Source organism: Orussus abietinus, unplaced genomic scaffold, assembly GCF_000612105.2.
Source record: "Orussus abietinus isolate OABI.00-Male unplaced genomic scaffold, Oabi_2.0 scaffold10, whole genome shotgun sequence".
Taxonomy (NCBI): Eukaryota; Metazoa; Arthropoda; class Insecta; order Hymenoptera; family Orussidae; genus Orussus; species Orussus abietinus.
This window is the reverse complement of record NW_019396009.1, coordinates 1,632,885-1,653,292: the sequence shown is the minus strand read 5'-3', so window position 1 is coordinate 1,653,292 and position 20,408 is coordinate 1,632,885. Positions and strand designations below refer to the sequence as shown.

At 48.1% G+C, this 20,408-nt stretch overlaps 1 protein-coding gene across 2 annotated transcripts in view; it reads left to right on the top strand.

The window, feature by feature from the left end:
- LOC105699775 (rho GTPase-activating protein 7) overlaps window positions 1–20,408 on the top strand; it is a 170,989-nt gene that overhangs the window by 127,419 nt on the left and 23,162 nt on the right. For both annotated transcript variants that reach the window (XM_012425065.1, XM_012425064.1), the window contains exon 9: window positions 9,537–9,608. In XM_012425065.1, the coding sequence (XP_012280488.1) occupies window positions 9,537–9,608 (72 nt within the window). The remainder of the gene's footprint in view (window positions 1–9,536; window positions 9,609–20,408) is intronic.

Here is a 20,408-nt window from a genome sequence, read left to right as displayed (position 1 = left end):
GTCTTTCGTGTCCTTCGGAAGAAGGACCGTCATCGTAAAACCACCCTCGTCCAAGTTACTCCGAGGTACACCTTGAAGAGGGCGACGCGAAAAGTGCGGTTCGCCTTCCCCCCTGACCCTGACCTCTCGCTCCTTCGAGTGTCCTGGAAAAGGACTCGAACTCTATGAACTTTGATAATTCTGAGACCTTCTATTTGTCATGATTTTTTTTTTTATGAGTGATCGAGGTCCTGGAATCGCGACCAGCAAGGACCTCGCGGGTTGGCCGGGTCCTTGGCGAACCTCGTCGGTGGTGCAACCTCCTGCCCTCCCTGCGATGTCCTTGGAGCAAATCAAGCGTTCGCCGGCGTGACAAATAACCGCGGCTGAAAATTATGCACGTCGCCCCGAAGGGCCATGCATCAACCCTTCATGTGACAGCTCCCTCGACCGCACACCCTGAGGACACGCCCGACTCTCACGAAGAAGGACACGGTGCTTTACATACTTATGCGCCTTCCTCGCGCCAGGACCAATCGACGTGGGTGGATCGACTCTCCCGTGTCGCGGTGCCACCCCGAAGAATTCCAAGGAATTGCTTCAAGGGCCCCGGTTATCGTTATCCCGCTGGTTCGTTATCATGAGAATAGGGACCGATCCTTCGGACCCGGAGATGGGCGTCGTCGGTGACGGATTCCTCGTTCGTCCTCGACGAGGGCTTCTGACGATCTCGTGACAATTTGTCCTTTTTTCTCGGGAATTTTACGGAAATTTTTCAAATCCTTCCACTAGGTATGGTGGGATGCAGAATTGCAGAATTGGCGGAAAGTCCATAACGGAGTGCGTCCCGCTAACGGTGTCCTCGCCGACCCTCCAGGATCTTTCCCGTTACCGGGATTAAAGTGTAATCGATGATATTTCTTCCCCCCCGATCCTTGCGGTGTCGCATCGGACGTAATTAAAGTTCTTTCGTAAAAAAATGCACTCACGTATGGGGAGACGTGGAAGAACGGCGACGAAAAACCGGTCGTATGGGGACTGCCTGGACCTGTTCAGAAGGACGCTCGTCACCATGACAATTCGCCATTTATCTCGATTTGCCGGGTGTCCTGATGGTCCTTTTCCTCCGGACTCGTCATTTTGTATCATCCGCCTTCCGCGGGTCGGGTCTTCCCTCTCTTGCCATTATTCCTTGCGACCCTCGACACGAGTAAGATCCTTCATCCCTTTTACGTCACCGAAAGCAATTCCCATATTTCTCGGAGGAATTGAGACCCCACCCTAACTATAATTTTATAATATCTAAATTGGTTTGTCCCTCCTTAATCTCCAAAAATATCAAGAAATTTAACAATCCAATGGAATCCTTTGTTCCACTTTTTTGCCCTCGATAACAGCTGAAGAGGACGTCGAAAGGACCTCTTCCAAAAATATCCAGGACTTTTCCGACACGTTTTCCAAGTAACCACCGAAAGGACCTCTGGGACTCCTTTTCGCAGGTTTCCGTGGGCTGTTCAAGCTCGGCAATAATTATTCTAAAACGTGAGGCGAGATGGGAGGATAAGTGCGCACTTAAGCGTACACTCGTTCTGTCTAGTCGCGGGTTTTCTCCATGTTTGGAGGAAAGATTTATTACCGTGGTCGGATTTTTCTTTAACATAACCTGGGGGCGTTGCGGTCAATGTCAGCCGCATAATAGATGTGCTAAAATGAGCGCGATATTTTAGATTTATTTGTCTATCAAAGCGGCGCGAAGCAGTCCCCGTATACTTAAGTCTCCCCCACCGTACTTTCCAGTCTCCGAATAAATCCGTGAAAAAACAAATTAGAGGAAATAGCGAGTCCATATTTTTAAACTTTATTTCATACCTTGAACCACTCGAGCGCATTCCCTCGTCCCCGTGGACATTACCGTTCGACGTTAGGTGCATTTCTCGCAAGGCTCCCGTAAACGGCGGAGTCACTCGCAAGTACGAGGACTTAAATACCCGGGGAGCCGTCAAGCACCCGCGAAATATCAATTAGGATTTCGCCAGGACATAAATCATGCCCGGCACCATACCCAACCTGGCAACGGATTTCGTCGCCATGAAACGCGTCGTTTGCGGCTCCGTAAATGATACCCCTGGCACGGTCGTTAACGGCTCAGGTTTGGATATTCACCACGGTGTGTCGAAGGGCGTGTTGAGGGTGTGGCAAAGGGACGACGAGGGTCGGGGAACTTAAAAGATCTTCGAATTGTCTTCTGTGAGGCGGGCCAGAGTCGAAATGATTTTTTGACCAACGGACCAGGCGAGATGCTAAGGCGATTTTCCTTTCGAAATAAACCCCAAATCCCTTTATCCGATTCTTTCGAAGGGTCGACACGAAGGAGACGCTCTGAGAATTCCGGAGAACAGGTATCGGATTAGGACGCCACGAAGAGGCGCTGATGGGTCGGAAATGAAGTTTGCCGGACTTCCTCCTCGGGTCGGAAACTTCTTTTATTGGGTGAATCCTACGCCTTTTACGCCATATAGCCCCAGGATCCGCTCGCCGGGCCTTGATCAACTTGTCGAAATTTATTTCACCGTTTTATCCGGCTCATGAGCGTCTTCTTCTCGGCGGTTCTTTTAAATTCCTCGAAAATACCGCTGTAAATGTCGAGGATCGTCCGGAATGTCGCTGCCGTCGAAGTAGCTCGGCAAAGATGGAGTTGTCGGATAACGAGGGCGATTTGCTGGGGCGACGAGTACGTGGCTAATTACCGCAGGGCGATAATTGGGTGGGGAAATGGGAACAGTGCTTCGCGGTAAAAGGAAAACGGGGTTGGGCATTTTTTTTTTTATTTATTCATTTATTTAGGTATTTATTTTCAAATGTCAGGAATTTATGTAGGAGGTTTCGTAGTTATTATCTATCAGGGATGGTTTGTTTAGGCTGTGCAGTTTTCCCGCGGATTTTCATCTCGTTTGGGATCTCGTCCTAGCTTCGCTATCCTTGGGCTTTATATGAAACATCTTTACGACGTTATTCGGCGCGTGTTGCGTGCCGATAGCGAGTAAATGGCGGAATACGTCCAGTAAAAGGCAGCTTTGTATCTCCGCCGGCTCGCGGAAGATGGCCCGTTAGAAGACAACATTGCGTTATTTACCCTCGTATAACGCAAGCCGCGCTCGTTTCCGGCACGTCGAAGATCTCGCCGATGCAGAAGAGAAGGAAGACTCGTTTGATCGCGACGACCGACTCTTCGTAACACCCCGTCCCGAGGAAACCTGAAAATCAAGGAAAAATCGGTCGGATTTTTCCACCGAACCGGGAACCGTGAGGAAAGAACTCTTCATCATATACATCCACCTCTGGATAATCGCTTCTCTGGAAGGACAGCTAAAGCAAGACCGCATTACGTTTACCCAGCCTCTCGGTGGAACGGCCAGAGTGTCCATAATTTCCGCTTCCGCTGAAGATCTCTCAATTGGATGCAAATTCTCGGTTCGTTCGGGGTTATCTCCTCGGATTAATGTAACTTTCTCAAGTAGCAATCCCCAGGAAAGTTTGAGAGACTCGATATAAAACACGATTTTACCAAGGAGCAGGTTGAAATAGCAAATGAGTTAACTCGAAGGCTTGTAGTTTTTATTTATTTGCAATTATTTTTTTTAATTCGATCGTGGTTAATCGTCGAAAGGAGGATCGATTGGCAGGGGGAGGAGCGTTTCTCGTCAGGTTTCGAATTTATTTCGTTGCGCAATGGGGATTTTGACAAGTGACATTTCCAGTGGGTCGACCACCTCCGGAGGACCATCGACCGGTTCGATATCCTTCGGAGGAGAGATTTATGCAAATTCGGCGCGGTCTCTCCGAAAATGGTCCCTGGTGAGGTGGAGAGCCAGTCTTATCCCGCGGATCATCTGCGGATCTTCGCCAATTTCTCGGCGGATAATCGGCCGCGAATGAAATCCCGCCGCGGCGCGATCCGTCCTGCCTTTCTCTCCTCTATTGTTCCCCAGGATTTTTCTCCCTCCTCCTGCAGGTCGAGCGCCATCAATTCCACGTATTATTATGGATGACCGTGGCTCGGGTTATTTTTCACGTTTATAAGGATATTTTATCTCATTATAATCCGCCCACGGAGCGTCCGGCGTATGTACGGTAACGATCAGCCGCGAGTCCGGCGACTCGGTGCAAACACCCGTCCACCTTATTTCAGTCCTCTCTGTGGCCTTCTCTTTCCCTCCCGTCACTTCTGCATAGTCTCCTCTCTTTCCCCCCGACCCTCCCTGGAAGCCTCGAGTGATCGACCTCGTAGATTGCACCGAACCTCCGCACCGTGGGCACGAAACAATTAAACTTATCGCCCAGGGCCATTGTACCGGTATGTAGATCCCGCTTTGTATGCAGGACTTTCGGAACGTAATTTGAGCCACTTAAGTGTCAACCTCTATTTGCATTCCCCCCACGCGACAATCTACATACGAGCTTCGAGTGATCGACCCTTTTGGTCCACGCCGAGACGACTCGTCGCTGACGAGCGAGAGTAATTCCATCCTTCGAGGCCACTCTAGTAACTCCGTGCAAGAATATCGTACATAAATTCATAAAAAAAAAAAGATCCCGACGTTACGTGCATTTTTGAAAAAGCCCGCCCTCGGCAACCTGGTCCGATCGTTTGTCTGGAGACTGACAACCGAACCGTCGGCGGTCTAACGACCAGCGGGCATCTTCATTTGTCCGCTCTGCACTTCATTATTCTCCATTTCACATGCACGCGAATGGATGCCTATAACGTGTCCCGGCAAGGGAACCATTAACAAACCGAGGAGGAAAAGGAATATCGCGGCTGAAATGTTTAATAACAAATTGATATCGTCGTCTCGGGATGAGAAAGTTCCAAGGAGCCCTGATCATCGTCGTAGCTGGTTAAAAAATGATTAATAGCGTTTCCTTCGGTATTTCCTTTTCTAATTGCCAGCTCGCTTCTTTACGGCGCATGCATATGCAGGGCACATTGCTACGAGGTGCACCGCAAACTCATCAACATTGTTCCCGGGTAAAATTGACTCCAGCCCCGCGGTGAACCGCCGAGGTGGACGGGTATATTTGGTTTTTTGGAAAAATCGAGGATTTTTCAGAAACCGGAGACGCCTTGGGCCGAATCATTTGTCTCGAAACTGACAACCAATCCATCGGTGGCTGCTACGGCCAGGGGGCGTCTTCATTAGTGCTCTCGTGCGCGTTACGCCAGGTACATCCAGCAATTTGTTGCTCTCAGTAAGAGCCGAGAGAACCTGCGAGCAACCCGTCAGGAACCTCGACCGAGATCTCGAAAAGAGAGAAAAAATAGGCACGGTGGAAAAATCTCGACACACCGGGAGAAAAGCGGAGAAAACGCAGCGGCTTTGGGGTACCTATGCACTTTTGCGGGTCCATTGGGATACCTTACGACTTCCTGGAGAAATTACGATATCCGCTCTTGGCGGCACGAAAGTTTTCAATTAATCATCCAGAAGGAAATAGCGATGCATCGCGGAGGCGCTAATTGTAATTAATGCCTACTCGCGGATAATACTTATTGTCAGGATTTATCGGTATCACCGAGTGGGAGCGACGAGCTGTACCGAGTGGCACCATCGTCGTCGATTTTGCTGATTTCTGAATCTCCAGCTAGTTTCCCAAATTCTAGAAGATAATATTTAGGCACTGGCTCGCAGAAAGCCTCGAAAGCTCGAGCTTATATCATTGCCCGACATTATTTGTGCCTTGGCCTCCGCCTCGAGCGTTGGAGTAGGTCATGGCTCGTGAGTCACGGATTTCGATAGCATTTTCGAAACGGCGCGTCCGCCGTGTTTTGGCCGCCATTGCCTCTTGGGAATTCGAGAACTTAAGTCGCCTGGGTAACCTGAAAGGGGGCTCATAACTTCACCAGGAAAAATGGGAGAAATGGGGGAAAGTGCTGCGGAGAAGACCTGAACAAGGCGCGAGGACATCAGCCGTCTTCCCGTTGTCTCTTTAGCCTTTTCCTTTCCCTTTGCATTTCCCTCTATTTTCTCTGGAGAAACCCACTTCCCCGTAAACAATCCCGAAGGCTCTCTCAGCTTTTTGTCCCGCGCAAACGAGGGCTTATTAAAAATCTCCCGGAGAAGTGCGCACGCCGCGCGAGGAGTACCTTGGCATTGCACCGGTGCATCGCCTCCGAGAAGAGCACGGCAACAATTGCTAATGGAGCTTGCGCTACGTGCCGCTGTATCTGCGAGCTATCAATGATGGATTATGCGTGTCAGGACGGACGTCGAATTAATGAAATGCAAACAGCACGTCTTGCGAGCTCTGCCGCTCTGGAGGGTCGCGGTCGCCCGATTTTCCGCGGATTTTCCCATCGCACGCGACACACTTCCCAATAAACACAAAGTATTGATTTCACATCTTATATACGCAAATCTAATGGAAATAGGGTGATAGGTGTAAACATTGAACGTTATCCACCGATGATTTTTTTTTCAACGTTAAGTTTTCATTCATAAGAAACGTTGATTTTATGCGTTTATTCCACTATTTTGTGTTTATTGGGTTGGGGCGTCCCAATGAAAAAATTCCTAAACATGGGAAAGATGAGCTTAATTTATTCCTCGTATGGCTCCTTGGTTTCTCGCGTTTATGAATCGGGTTTAGAAATTTTTAGGGAGTGCCAGGTCGACGAGGGCATTTATTGGGCCCGATCTTTTGATGCAGCTGCAGAGATTGCGCCATCGGTACACAGAAAATAATCTCAAGCTCGGCCCAGGTAACGCGTCTAATGCCGTCCACTTAAATTACGTAAGGGCGAACCTTACGAAACCATTGCCGACTTATTCCGCACGAAGTGACGCACCTACACGCCGGTCGTTTACGTCGACGTACGTTCCGTTTCCGAGCAGCGCGAGGCAACGACCTACCGCAACGCGATCGCCATTACCCCGAGACATGTCCGCGGGTCTGGATTACCGCGACTCATGTTAGTCAAATAGAAAAGCCGAGGCGAGACCCGCGTACGTCGGCCAAAGTCAATTTCGAGAGCGAGAAAGAGATCCCAAGAAGGGACTTATTTAAATGAGTTGATTTCGTGGGCTAGAACTCATCGTCGAGTTCGCTCCTTTCAGCTCGTAAGGAGGACTTTCGTCCTCTTCCCCTTCGCCTGACAGAAGTCTGATGGAATCGCTCCGGATCTCCTTTAACGGATTCTTTTACCTCCGCCCCCCGACCCCCCAGGTGCATCTCGGATGAACTTTCATGTCCCCGAGATTGGTTTACGCGAGGCGTCCTTCTCGGAGTCCTTCGAGTCCTCCAGCGGTGATGGGAAGGACTTCCCCTTTGCGCTGGAGGTCTCGTTACTTTTTTTCATCGCTTCCAGGGGGTCAAACTTCGGGTAATATATCGAATGCTCAAGAAAGTGACCCTCGATTACGCGATCCCTGATAATCGATGGGGACTCACTTCCTCCTTTGTACAGCAAAATAAATTCCACACGATCCGAGGGATAAAAGTCCGAGATATTATAACCCCGCGTCGTCCCGAGCTAGTCCTTAAAACAATATATTAATCACTCACTTTGCCAACCATAAGACTGCGGTAAACCGGTCGTAACGCATGTACGGCCGTTTCCTCATTACCACGCGGAAGTCGTAACGAGCATCAGGCGTTACCTCGCGAGCTGCGTCGCGCCTTCGAGCGAAGGTGTCATAAATGACACCTCCGGCCAGAAATCCCATAGGCATTAATTTCGATTTATGTGCGGCCCGCAATTAGTCCTAATCACGGCGGGGGGGATCGAGAAGTGTCGCATTGTCGCAGGTCGGAACCACCTCGAGGAATGAATGCGAGCACGTAACAATTACGTGGAACTGCTTGGGATTCTAATGTATGCGGTCCCAGGGACCGTGGGCCATTTTTCTGCCCATGGTACCCCATGGATCATGGGTGGGCTCGTAGCTCATGCCGGGCACCTACGTGCGAGGCACTTGGAATTTAATGCACCTTTTTTTATTGCCTCATGGGATTCGGTTTCAAGACGTTCCGAGGAAAATGCACGGGGAACCGGAATGCACCCTCTGGACGGGAACTCCGATGCAAGGGGTCGGCATGGGACCAACATGGCGCTCGAATTCGAGCCCTCGTATGCTCGCTTACTTGCCAGGGATAAATCACTATGCTCCGAGCCATGACCTGTCTACCATACACTATTTTCCGTGCTAGTTTTTCTCTTGTTGGACTTCGTTATCCTGGCCCCGTCGACTTGGACGACCCCCATAAATCGTTCGGTCTCCTATCGCCGAGTTTACGACAAGCCCTCGTGTTATATGGGGCAATACCGGAGGGGAGTTTTTGACGCCTTGGGAAGGACTTTTCTCGTATTTTACTTTTTTTTTTTTACCTTTTTCTCGAGGAAAGTGCTTAGCGTTCCTGACCTCGCCCACGCTGCCGGATTTAGGTTCGCGCGAATTCTTGTTAATTAATTTAATGATGTGATTTTTCACAAAATGGCGTCGAGAGGCGTCGAGTAAACTTTACTTGTGTTTAAAAAAAAATGTACGCATTGCTTGGGCGATCGCTCATTGCGCTTTTAATCTTGCGCCCTCCATGTTGGCGATCGCTCATTGGTAATGCAGCGCATTCCACGGTGCAACGTTGCACTCGTTTTTTTCTAGGCTATCGTGTACATGGTCTTACGTACTCGTGTACTGTACTGGACAGTAATGGAACGAGGGGGCCCTATCGAGGGGTAACGCCATGTTGAACGAGGGCCCGGAAAGCTGCAGAATATTTGCAGAGTTTAATTGAAACACGGAAAGAGTTGATTTCCATCCTCGATTTTATTCCCCTAAACGGTATTTAAGGATGAAGTAATTTTTAACGTCGTTCAACCGAGCTTTTTAATTTTTTTTCTGAATTCCTACGGTCGCCAATAGATCTGTCGAAATTTTGTCAATGAATTTTTTATATCTTCTAGGGAGTATAATTTAAAGGGACGTATGGACGGGAAAATCCAAGGGAATAAAATCCCCTCTCGGTACGTGTTTCGCAGATGGCGAATCTTGAATATTCTACGAGTCTGCAGGATCGTCTCTCGATTCTCCGGACATATGAAGTCGGTCTCGAAGACGACGTACACGTGGCGCTACATCGCAACCATAATCGTCCTCGAGCCGAGCGAGCATGTTCGCTCTCTGGGAAGGAAAGGAGCAAGAGAAAAGAATAAGTGCAGGAAAAATGGCCGACCCTGCTGGCAAGCCAACAAACGCCGAACTAATGTCTCCGTTTCTGCTTCCCTAATGAAGATTGATTTTCTGTCGGGCCATTGCGACGCGTGATCGATACCGTATCGATACCGAGACTCGATCAATCGTGCCAGCTGATCGCGCACTTTATGTGCCTGTCCCGATCGAAAGGGAAACTATTCGAACCGTTTTGCAGGGACAATCAGAGCTCCTCTGAATGTTTGTCAGACCTCGTGACAGGTTTTAATATTTATGAATTTATCAATGTCTCGCTTGGCTACCTTCGTGGGAAATTAACCTTCGCTTCGTTTTATTGTTTGATTGCAGAAATCGAAGCCCAGGAAGCGTGCGAATGGCTGAGGGCTGCCGGTTTTCCGCAGTACGCGCAGATGTACGAAGGTAAGTCGAAACCCGCGATTTTCTTCAAATTGGCCGATATAAATCGATTTGGAAGGAGACCGCCACCGTAATTGAGGGTCATTCGAGATGGGCGACAAGAAACGCGACGTGGTAAAAATCACCTCTCATGAATAAAACCAATCACGTATCGGATTTCTGATACGTGAGTGGATGTATCCAAGTGAAATTCCCACTGCGTCTTCTTGTCATCCTTGTCATTTCTTCAGAAAGAATTGCCCCACTTCGGGATGATCTAGTTTCATCTGCGGTGCTCTCCGATTCTCAGGGGCGCCCTATATGCTTCGACTTCTTCTAAACGCGCGTCGAAATATTCTCAGCTCTCAAAATATGATATCTCTTCCGAGACCTCGGAGGAAAATTCCCGAGAATTCACCCCGAGGACATTTTTCGCTACGACGTAACGTCGTCTCGTTTATTTTCAAACTCACTGCGAGACGATTCCTATTATTCAAAAAAACGAAGAAAAGTCAGGGGGTTACGTAAAGTCTGAACCTTGCCACCGCGTTTTGTATATTTTCATCGTATTTTGATCGAGCCAGACGACTTCTCGCATAAGTCAACCCGAAGTGTCGGAAAAAAACAGCGGGGAGCTCGAATTTCAAATTATCAGCAATGCAGAAATATATACATATATGTTCCTTTAACATGTAGTCCATATGAAACGAGCCTCTTTCGAGGGCCCCGGACTTTGAATTTCAAATGCCGTAAGCAGATTCTTTTGTGATCTTCCTCCGTGATCGATCTCCTCCCGTAACTCCTCAATTCGATGGTAATGTATGTACATATGCCGAAACTCGAGCCCCGATCGCAATTTCGTGCCCGGAATTGTGCAGCCCAGAAGTGCATCGGGTCCTGCGAAGGTGCATCCAGAGAATTTTCGGGCACTAAACTCGAGACTTCGGAAAGGGACTTTTTTCAAACTCGACACGCGTTTGGGATTCTTCCACGGAAATCGAAAGTAATCTTTGCCTCTCCTCCTCGGCTCTTCGAGTCCTCTACGTGATTTCCTCCACGTAATCCGAGGTGGACGTGCGACAAATTCCGAAAGTGCCCAGGAACTCTATCTCGACTATCACCCAGTTCCATCCTATCTCGAAGACCCCTTGATAAGGAACTACGACATTCTACGCCGATATCTCTGAAAATGAAATTGAAAATATCGCTTGAAAATGAATTTTCCTACCCAACTTAATAAATGCAGTTAGCAGAAATGCATCGGATTCGAAAATAATACGTGCATGTAACACTTTCGCCCAATTCCGTTCGCGTGTCCGTCCGTCCGCCCGGAGGCTCGATAACCTCCGACCCTGAAGAAGTAGCCCCAGCCTCTGTGCCAAGCCCCTCCCATGAAATATGTATCTGTCATTAATATTCAAGACAACCGACCGATTATCGCTCGTGTACGTTTTACTCCGGACTCGGGGAACATTTCTCAAGTTTCCTGGCAATGAAAGCAGCGTTTGAGCAATGCCTGAGACTCTCGACTGTTATCAAGTCGCTCCTTTCACGAGGTCCCGAGAATAAAGCACAACAAATAATCGGCGCTTTCCATCGCGCTGTTAATTAATACATCGGCGTTCCATAAATAGAGGGGGGATTTTTTTATTCGGTCAATCTCAATCGAGGTCGCTCTCGCGAGGAGCGCCGAAAATCGGAAGAAGGACGACCACCCAGGATGTTCACCGTCTTCGTTTCGAGGTCGGAAGAGGGCTCCAGGATTTCGAGGGGATTTCGAGGTGGCCGTCGTCGCCGCCCTCGGGACAAAGGTCCCGGTGTTCCGGAGATCTTTTAACTGACGTTCTGTAACCTTCGACACTTGGGTGCGCCGGTCTCCGCCTCTGAGAGCCTCGTCCTTCCCTCCTCGAGGAGCCATTTTCGCCTCCCGAGAGGGCCGTTTTCGAGAGATCCGATCGAGGATCGCGGATCTTCGCGGCCTGCGATCCCTGATCCGCATAAATTCGGCGGATCGGCAAATTGCACGACCCACGCACCGTTCTCCAGGATTTATCGCTGATCCTGCGACTAGTAGGGAGGTTGTCAAGGGAGGATTAACGAGACTGCGAGTCGTCCCTGAAGTCACCTCCTTGGCCTTGGTTTTCGGTCTTTCCTTTTTAACCATCGACCTAAGGTATACCTTCTCTTCTATTTTTATTCTTTCAACTAATTCCTTCCTGAATAATGGTCGATTTTATTCCGGGGAGGGATATAGGACGATTCTATGGTATAGATTAGGACCATCCGCGCAGAATTTCGGATCGATAATTAATTAATAACGTGGATGCAATTAGTTTCAAGGGCCTTCGTCTCGGTAACCCGTCCAACCACTGACTTGATGATGTTTAACCTCTTCCATGACTTAGACTCCGGCAATTGTGGGGCTAATTGAGCTCCTTGCTTCGGAGGTTAAAGGTGGATCCTAACGCCGCTGCACGTAATTCCCGATCAAGGGGAACTTCCTTACACCCCGTAAAATATCCCACGATGAATTCCTCGGGTTTTTGCGACAAGTGGTATTATTACTTCATTGTCGAGGCGGCGTCTTGCCCTGACTTCTTGTCGGATGACGAATGGCGCAAGTAGTGCGGCTTTGACAATAAGTACTGCTCGATATACGTGTCAACGTGGTTTTCTATCGCCGTTCATTCAGAAATGGCTCGGCCTATCTTGAATAGACCGCGACCTATAATGAATGGCAATCAACAATTGCATCGAATCGACAGGAATAGCGAGTCCATTGGCAAGACCTCGTAAGCGTCACGTGCAATTACATAACCGGCTAGCATATATCGGGCAATATAACGATGCACTAATGACACTGCAACTGCACACGCACGTACCATTCGTGACAACAATGTACGACAGTACAATGGACACCGGCTAAGTACGTCAAGACCAGGGCCTTATTACGAGAAGTATTAACACATCCGAGGCGACATGCACTCTCGTTAATCTGCATCGAGGCTGGCTCCCTTTTGTGTTACTTTGCGACCCAATTAATACATGGAAAAAAAATTAATTACGGTGGGAAACGGGAAAAAAGAGATATGACTGGAACAGTAGGGGTTAAATTTATAGATTTCGCGAAGAGAATTTTTATGAAGGCGTAATAATTATGGTCAGAGGTTTTGGCTCCTAAGGGAGGATCTTTTCTTTGTTCTCCACGCTCATCGATGGAGCTCATCAACCTCAACACATCTCATCGGCGCGTTTCGCGAGATCGGCGTCCTCCACGGCGATCAGCTCGAGGGCTTTCGAAACCGCGGCCCCAAAAACCGGTCCGACCTGGAGATTGTGATTTTCGCGGGTAAAAAATGGTAATTGGATTGTTTCTCGCGGGATGCTCGGTACAATTTGGCGGGAGGTTATTGCGCCGATTTTAATCTTGAGCGTTCGCGCGTAAGTACGTAACGAGCCCAATAAGTCACCCTGAAGTAAGCCGAAACCCTCCTAACGAGTACTTTTTCCTTTTTTTTTTTTTTCTTCCTGTACACTTCATCCTTACTTAAGGCGATTGCCCGATTGCAAATACGTCGGAAGTCAAAGCGTAGGAATGTGGGAATTTTTTACGAGGATATACAGGCCCCGAGGATGCAGTTTCCTGGAGGATATGGGGCTAAATTGGGCTCTTGGACGGACGAAATTCCCTCGGCAAAGCTGCTGGGAATTCTCCCGAGTTAGTCTCTCAGAATTTTGGTGAACAATGGTCTCTTGGTTCTCCAGGAAAATGCCGCCCATAGGTGCACGTTACGTTGATCCTAGTACAGCTGTTTCGTCTCCCTCGGTACAAATTTAGCGTGGGTGCGTGGCGACTTGTCAGCCAGAAACGTGGACCAGCCAAAATTATTTCCATCGGTGATAAAATTACTCTACGTGGCAGTCACGCCCAACTCAGAATCCACGGATCACGAGTCCTCGGACACGTGCTGCCCCGGCCAATGCACGAATCCCTCACTCGATTATGGGAATCCTGCCAAAGCCCAACTAGAGACCCCAAACCCCAGCACATTAAACGGTGCAATTTGCAATTTCTTGGTCCCTACACTGAAAACCCCAAGGATGTGACACTGATATACCACTCTTGGTAATTAATTCACGAAGAAAAAACGTGGAGGAGTTTCCTAGAACACATCATGGTAGAGGCCAACGATTACGGGTTCCTGCAATTCCCTTCCATTTATTAAAGTTGAATCCGCGTATCTAGATGTGGTAGATTAACCCAGGCATTTGTTAGCTGAAATGATACGGCGCGACATGCAGCCCAACAAAATCCTGCTCGAAATAGTGCATCGGCTAGGAACTGCATTGTAGTCCGCGTTTGACAAATGATCGCGAGCGGTTCAAGCTCGTTTCTCCTTTGGCCGGCTTTGGTGTTCTCCGATGTGTAAAATATACATCTGTTATTGTCATGCCGGCCTATTAACGCTTAGAGTGAGTTCTAGATGGGTTTTCGTCGAGTCGTTTGTTCAAATCGTGGCGTTGTTGCGGTGCTTAATTATTGCTGATGGAGCTTATGGAGGGTTTTGCACTTAAATCGTCTAGGGAGCGAACGATAATTATTCCACCACACTTTTCGACCTATTTGTGCTAGGATCTTTTCGTTTGCATAATCTCTTCTTGCGATTGCCTCTACAATGCTACCTTAAGCACCATCGGCGGCTCTTCGTAACGATCAGCTGGAGTTCCTCGTCCAGAATCTGGAACGAGGATAATTAAATGCTCGGAATCACGAGCGTTCCTTCGACGTGACCAGCTGTGATTATTCAAGCTGTCGAAACAAAACGAATCGCCTCTGCTTTGGATAGTTAGTCGGTATTCTTACCCAACCGGTGTATAATCGATTTGGGTGAAGGCTACTGCTGATCGTTTCCGTGGAACGAAAATCCATTCGCCCTGTACTTTTGACGTCATTCGTGAGAACCGGCCTTTTCAATTTTTCCTAGGGTTCGCGGAATCCTCGGATGTTCCAAAACGGCAAGAGGTAACTTTCTAGGCCAACGTTTAGGAAAAATAGATTTTCTTTGGAAACAGTCAAAGGTCCCGACTGAAAATACGCCAGGCCTTGATTTCTAATCAAGACAGATAACTATAATTATTTGGCATCCTTATAAACACTCTTATTTCAGAAATCTCTGTTACAGTTTCGACAAATTCGCCCAGCATGCTCGTGAATTCAATTGTAGAAAAATATGTGTTAGTCATCTTCCCGTTGGCGCATATTATATCTATGGCTCGGTATTTTGTGACGCATCGATGCGGTGGACATATACAAAAGGCTTCCTGTTTCACTTCCGGTCCCAGAATTAAAAGAATCCCAGATAGATGGACCGACAGGAAGCGGTTTGATCTCTGATCGTTACGGTGCGGTCTTTGGACTTTTTGACGCAACGAAATGTATAAGCGTCATGTGTAACCTACATTTGCGAAATTATACTCGTAACATTTCCAAAGAAAAAAAAAAAATCGCCGCATATTAATACCGGCGCACCAATCATGCCAGGGAGCGAGATAGGTCGAGAGTGTTGCTGGAAATAAAACGAATTCTGCGTAGCACCATCGAATCATGTTTCTGATTTTTACTGAGTTATTTAAAAAAATCACTAATAGTGGTTCTTAGGGCTCGGCACGGTAATTGCGGCGAAATCAATAAGCTTCTGTAGTACACAGAGTGAATGTTGTACAGAACCCTCTTTGCGGTGTTTCCATCTCACTTACATCCCACGGCATCAATAAATTCCAGCAATCGATATTCCGATTCGATGTAAAAATCGAAAATTGTGATCCAACATTTTTGTGCAATCTGTTAATTTTGTATTTCATTTTAATTTAATTATTTTCAAAAATCAATGCGTGGGGAGCGAAGCGGTCTATTATCGGCTAGGTGATGGACTAGAAGAAACTGAACGATTTCCGAGAGGCGGCGACATCATTGCCTCGCGACAAAGTAATCTCCGAAATAAATCGGCTGCTCGCGGAACGGCGGGCAACGAAATGTAAATTTGCCCGGTGGGGGCTGGCTGAAAATTTATACCACCGGCAGATATTTTACTGGCACTTAGCGCAATCCTCGCGAGAGCGACATCCTCGCCGGGATAATTTATGCACGCGGATTTCCGAGTACGCGCGCGGAGACTCCGCGTCTCCGGAATCGGCGATCTCCGCTTTTTGGGGGATCCGAGGGCGAGGACCTCCCTCAAAGAGGCTACCTTTGCACAGGGGTGGATTAGCAGGTAATCTTACGGCATAATTACTGTAAAAGGTGAATTCAATTGGACTTCATTTTGTCTTATACTTTCTTCTACCTTACAACGAAGACCTACCCCAAAGAGGGTTCCTTATGTTGTCATCTCTCAGGGATGAATTATCAAGTTAAACTACTGGTGAATTTGTTCTGAATGTGAATTTAATTTTATTTCAATTTATCATTTGTTTTTCTAATTTACGTCCGGGATCGGTAATGCCGGATCGATGACTAATCGCAATGAGGATTACACTGTGACGATTTGCCTCCGGTTAGGGACGCGTCAAGCACCACGTGCGTCATTGGACGTCTTGTTGACAGGAAACGAGCGCCGTTTGTTCTTCCTATCGCCGATATTGCGATATCCTCGCACTAAATCTGCTCTAATAGGTCCTGCACTTCTAGCTGGACTGGAAGTGCGACTTGCAGAAGTGTAGTCTGGCACTTCGAACTCGAGGACGAGGCACTCTTCGGCTGTCCTCGCGTGTATCGCGACTTTCTCGAAGAGATGTATGAAGTGGGTCATGCAGTGATAGAGCTTGTTTAAGCTCGCATTCTATCGCGAGACGCGGAGAGGAGAGTAATTTAATAACTGGAATCTAACCGGAACAAAATAGCTTCGTAACGAACCGAGTCGCTTCGTAAACCTCGTCCCAAGAAACGCGTTTTACAGCCAGAGGGATGAAAAGTCCCGAACGGGTTCGAAACTCCATCTCCGAAAATTTATTACCCAGTTTAAACACCACTTGCGCTCCTTCTCTGCCAAATCGAATCTTCGTGGCAAAATCTACCCTCCTCTCCGTGTAGACCGGTTACCAAAATCCGAGACCCGGATCTACATCCCGCTAATTGCACCGACGCAAGCATCCGACTTTTGTTCTCCGTGAGTTTCTCGCCAACGTCATGAAAGCATGACACGTGACACTGACAGTCCCGAAGTGGGCCGTGTTAACTTTCAACTATTGTACCGCGTGAGACCTCGGAGCACTTTTACGAGGTACAGGTTTCACGGGAGTAATTAACGATCGAGTCGGTTCAGTAGTTAGCCTTTGTAAAGATACGGCTGTACTCGGTCTTTATGTAAATTGCGTGCCTGCGGTTATGTAAAAATCGGGGCATTGAATCGCCATTTCCAAGTCTCTTTACGGCCGCCGGATGTTTATGAAGTATTATATCTTTTATTTTTAATTAAACGCTGGCCGCTTTCTTACGAGGCTCCCCGTAAGGTTGGAGGTGGTGTTAAAAACTGTCTTTTTTTTCTTTACAATTTTTCCCCATTTTGCAAGTGCTAGGATCAAGAGGGCCCCGTGGAAAAGGGTCGCCTCTCTCGAGCGCAGTAAATGTACAAACTGCACGGTTTATTTCCGGCGGTGACATTGGGCGGCCCGGCAAAAGAGTCAAAAAGCAGAAAGTTTAAATATACTAAGAAGGCCGGGACGTGCGTCCCGAGGGAGGGCACAGGAGGGCCCACTTTTGCGTCGACATCCGGCATAACGAATTACTTTACACGGTGAATTAATGCGAGGGGAGAGCCGCGTTATCTGCGATGCGATGGGACGCCGTAAAATTAATACTTTACAAGGGAAAAAAAGGAACAGACAAGCGACCCAAAACATCCATCGAGCCTTCATCGTCGCATATAATTATGATAAACATAACCTGACCCACTCGTAAATCTAAAAAGTCGGATTCGCTTAATTCCCCTGAAAAGTAGAATCATGGTGCAAGAGAGACTTTCTCCTCCGGGTCGATTTTCGTTTTAAAGAAGCCCGGGTAAAACGTGTCCCGGTGGTCGAAAAAAAAAGAAAAAAAAAAAGAAAAATCTCGAAAAACACACGGAAGGGAGATATATTTCTTGGCACCTTTTTCCTGAAACGGCGAAACATTCAGACGCGAACTGCAAACGGGAACCTCTCATTTCCGGGATGATCGTTCGAGGATGTCTCGATTACATCTCCAGAAACTTTCTCCTTAGCGTTCACGCTTAACATCGATTAATGGTTACGATCGCCACGGGGAGGGGAGGGAAGTGCATAAATGGTCATTAGAATTTCTCGAGTGCACTCGGGATATGGAGTCGCCCATTCGAGGGAACTTTGTAATCATTAACGTGGACGAAGAAATGGAAAAATCTCCACTCTTGATATCACTCCTTGCGTCCGAAAGAGATGACGAAGAGGAGCGACTTGGCTCTCGTGAAGCGATCCCACGGTTTGAAAAAAATGAGAAATATATGAAAGGAGACGATTCAGGGTTACTTAACCTCGGGTCGTCGATACGTGCGAACTTCTCCTTTGTAAATGTCCGCAAGGGAAAAAAGATGAGCGGCGGAACATTGTGCTCGTCACTGTTACGAGGATGTACATGTAACCCGGGTATAATGTACCTTGGCGGAGGAAGATTGACGTAAGTCGAACGCCAGCCGAGTGAGTCTGGAGATCGTCGTGAAAATAATCGAAAGTCATCGAATCGCCACCCGAGAGGGGGGGGGGGGGGGTAATTGACATTGAAGTAACGCCGTCTAAATGCCCGAGAGAGCACGAATCGCGATGTCGACAGAGAACCGCCTCGATCTCGGGGCTATTTTTATTCGGCCGATTCCTAGCTCTCTCCACGCTAATGAGCCCTGAAAGAAATGCCCCGAACACTTTCTAAACTGCCGGGTAAAAAATCGTTCCAGTCATCGAATGAGAAAATCCTCTCCCAGCCGGAGACACGTCACGCATGCCCGGGAGAATCTAAGCTTTCAGCTCTGCACCGACTACGATGCAGCTGCATCCGCCGCATGGACCGCTTTTTGCAAGTTTGCTTCGGGCTTCTACATTTCTGCAGATAACGCGCTCTCGAATTATGATATCCGCTGGAGAGGCCGGAAATCGGAGGGAATTCCCACCTGGGGAACGCGGATCGTTAGTTAACCCGGAATAGAAAATTGCACCCCGAGTGTATCGATTTAATTAACGTTTAATTATGGATGGTGCACGTCAATTCCGCATCTCACCGGTAAATTGACAGCTACCTGTGGACGTCTAGTAAATGACTGCATTTCTTATTTTTTTTTATTTTTTTCTTCACGAGCGTTCTCCGTTTCCTATCTCTGCGGCATGGAGAGAGTGGGTACCAAAATGGCGGTCACGTCTGAAATCTCTCGTAGATATATCAATTATATACCGTTGGCCTCTAACGGCGATGCAGTATTCATGCTTCCCATAAGTGAGACGTTTATCTGGAGTAACGTAAACGCCGTGTCATTTTCAGCCACGCAGCCGTCATTGCAGGGACTGCAATTTCAGATTCGCGCTCTCCTATTTACCGTAACGCAAGTTAATAAAAATTATCCTTTTCATTCCGTGCGTATTCGTTCGGCTACAGCCGTGACCAGGATTCGTATTTGCATACTTAGTACGTACCCTGAAAAATATTGAAAAAAATTGTGGGTCGGTTTTTTGGCTACTCGCAGCTGCGGGGAGGGTCAGGTTCGGTTGTTGGCATTTTTTCGCCTCGTAAAGCGGGTAAACATTTGCCTTTCAGGCGTGCTCAAGTCGGGCCTTGCAGGCCAGACTCAGGCATTACGGAAGTGTCCTATGTAACCAACCAGCACTTAATTCCTCCGAGGGTAGAGGCGTAGTTATTCCAACGTGTCCGTCTTCCCGAAGTACCCCGACAAATGACTGCTGCCTCCAAAGTCCGAGAGCTTGTACGGGAGTGCATGAGAACGGCTCCGCGGTGACTCTTGATCAAAGGAGACACAATTTATGGCTCGATTACGGTTTCGTCGGTGAAATCCCAGGATCTGCCGCGTGCACGGATTTAACCATGGCTGGAACGCGAATTACGGACCCCTGGTTCCCGGTATACATCCATCAGAAATCCGAGCAGCTTCCATCGGTGCATGGACACTGATACGGCTGTACGTCTTACTTACCTCCAGGAGAAAAGAAAAGAAATATAGAAAAAAAATTTAAAAAAATAAAAATAAGAGAAAGAACCTTAAGTGCTCGGAAACATTTCCAGGGGCTGACCCTCTTCTGGTAGTCGCAAAGAGCGATAGCAGATCCGCCGATGGCGAGTCTTTCGATCTGGGGTATCCGAATGTCCCTTACGCGCAATTACCGCGAGCAGTCTTAATTGCGCCGGTAATTAAGCGCGAGACTGAAAGAAATCTCGATTTCCATAGACGGAGATAATGACATCTTAATACATGTGCGCCCTCGTTGGAGGGGCCAGCGCGTCGAGCAGCTGCATAGGTTTAATGACTGTTCCATTAACTACGAGACCGCGGTAGCCGCGTTTGCAGGTGGCTTTATCTGCATTTACAGCTCGGACGGCCGCAAACGCGATGAGCTCCTCCATAAACCGTAAACCTTCCGATCGTGAATAATGGCGGGCACCTCTCGCTCCCCGATTCGCCGGAGGAATCGGCTTTCCCGGTACTGGACCAGTTCCAAGAGCCCCAGGAGTCGCCGTGTCTCCCGCGAAACCCGACCAAAAAGGTCTTTGACACATCTGTTGGGGACCCGCCAAGAGCTTGGTACCAGCTC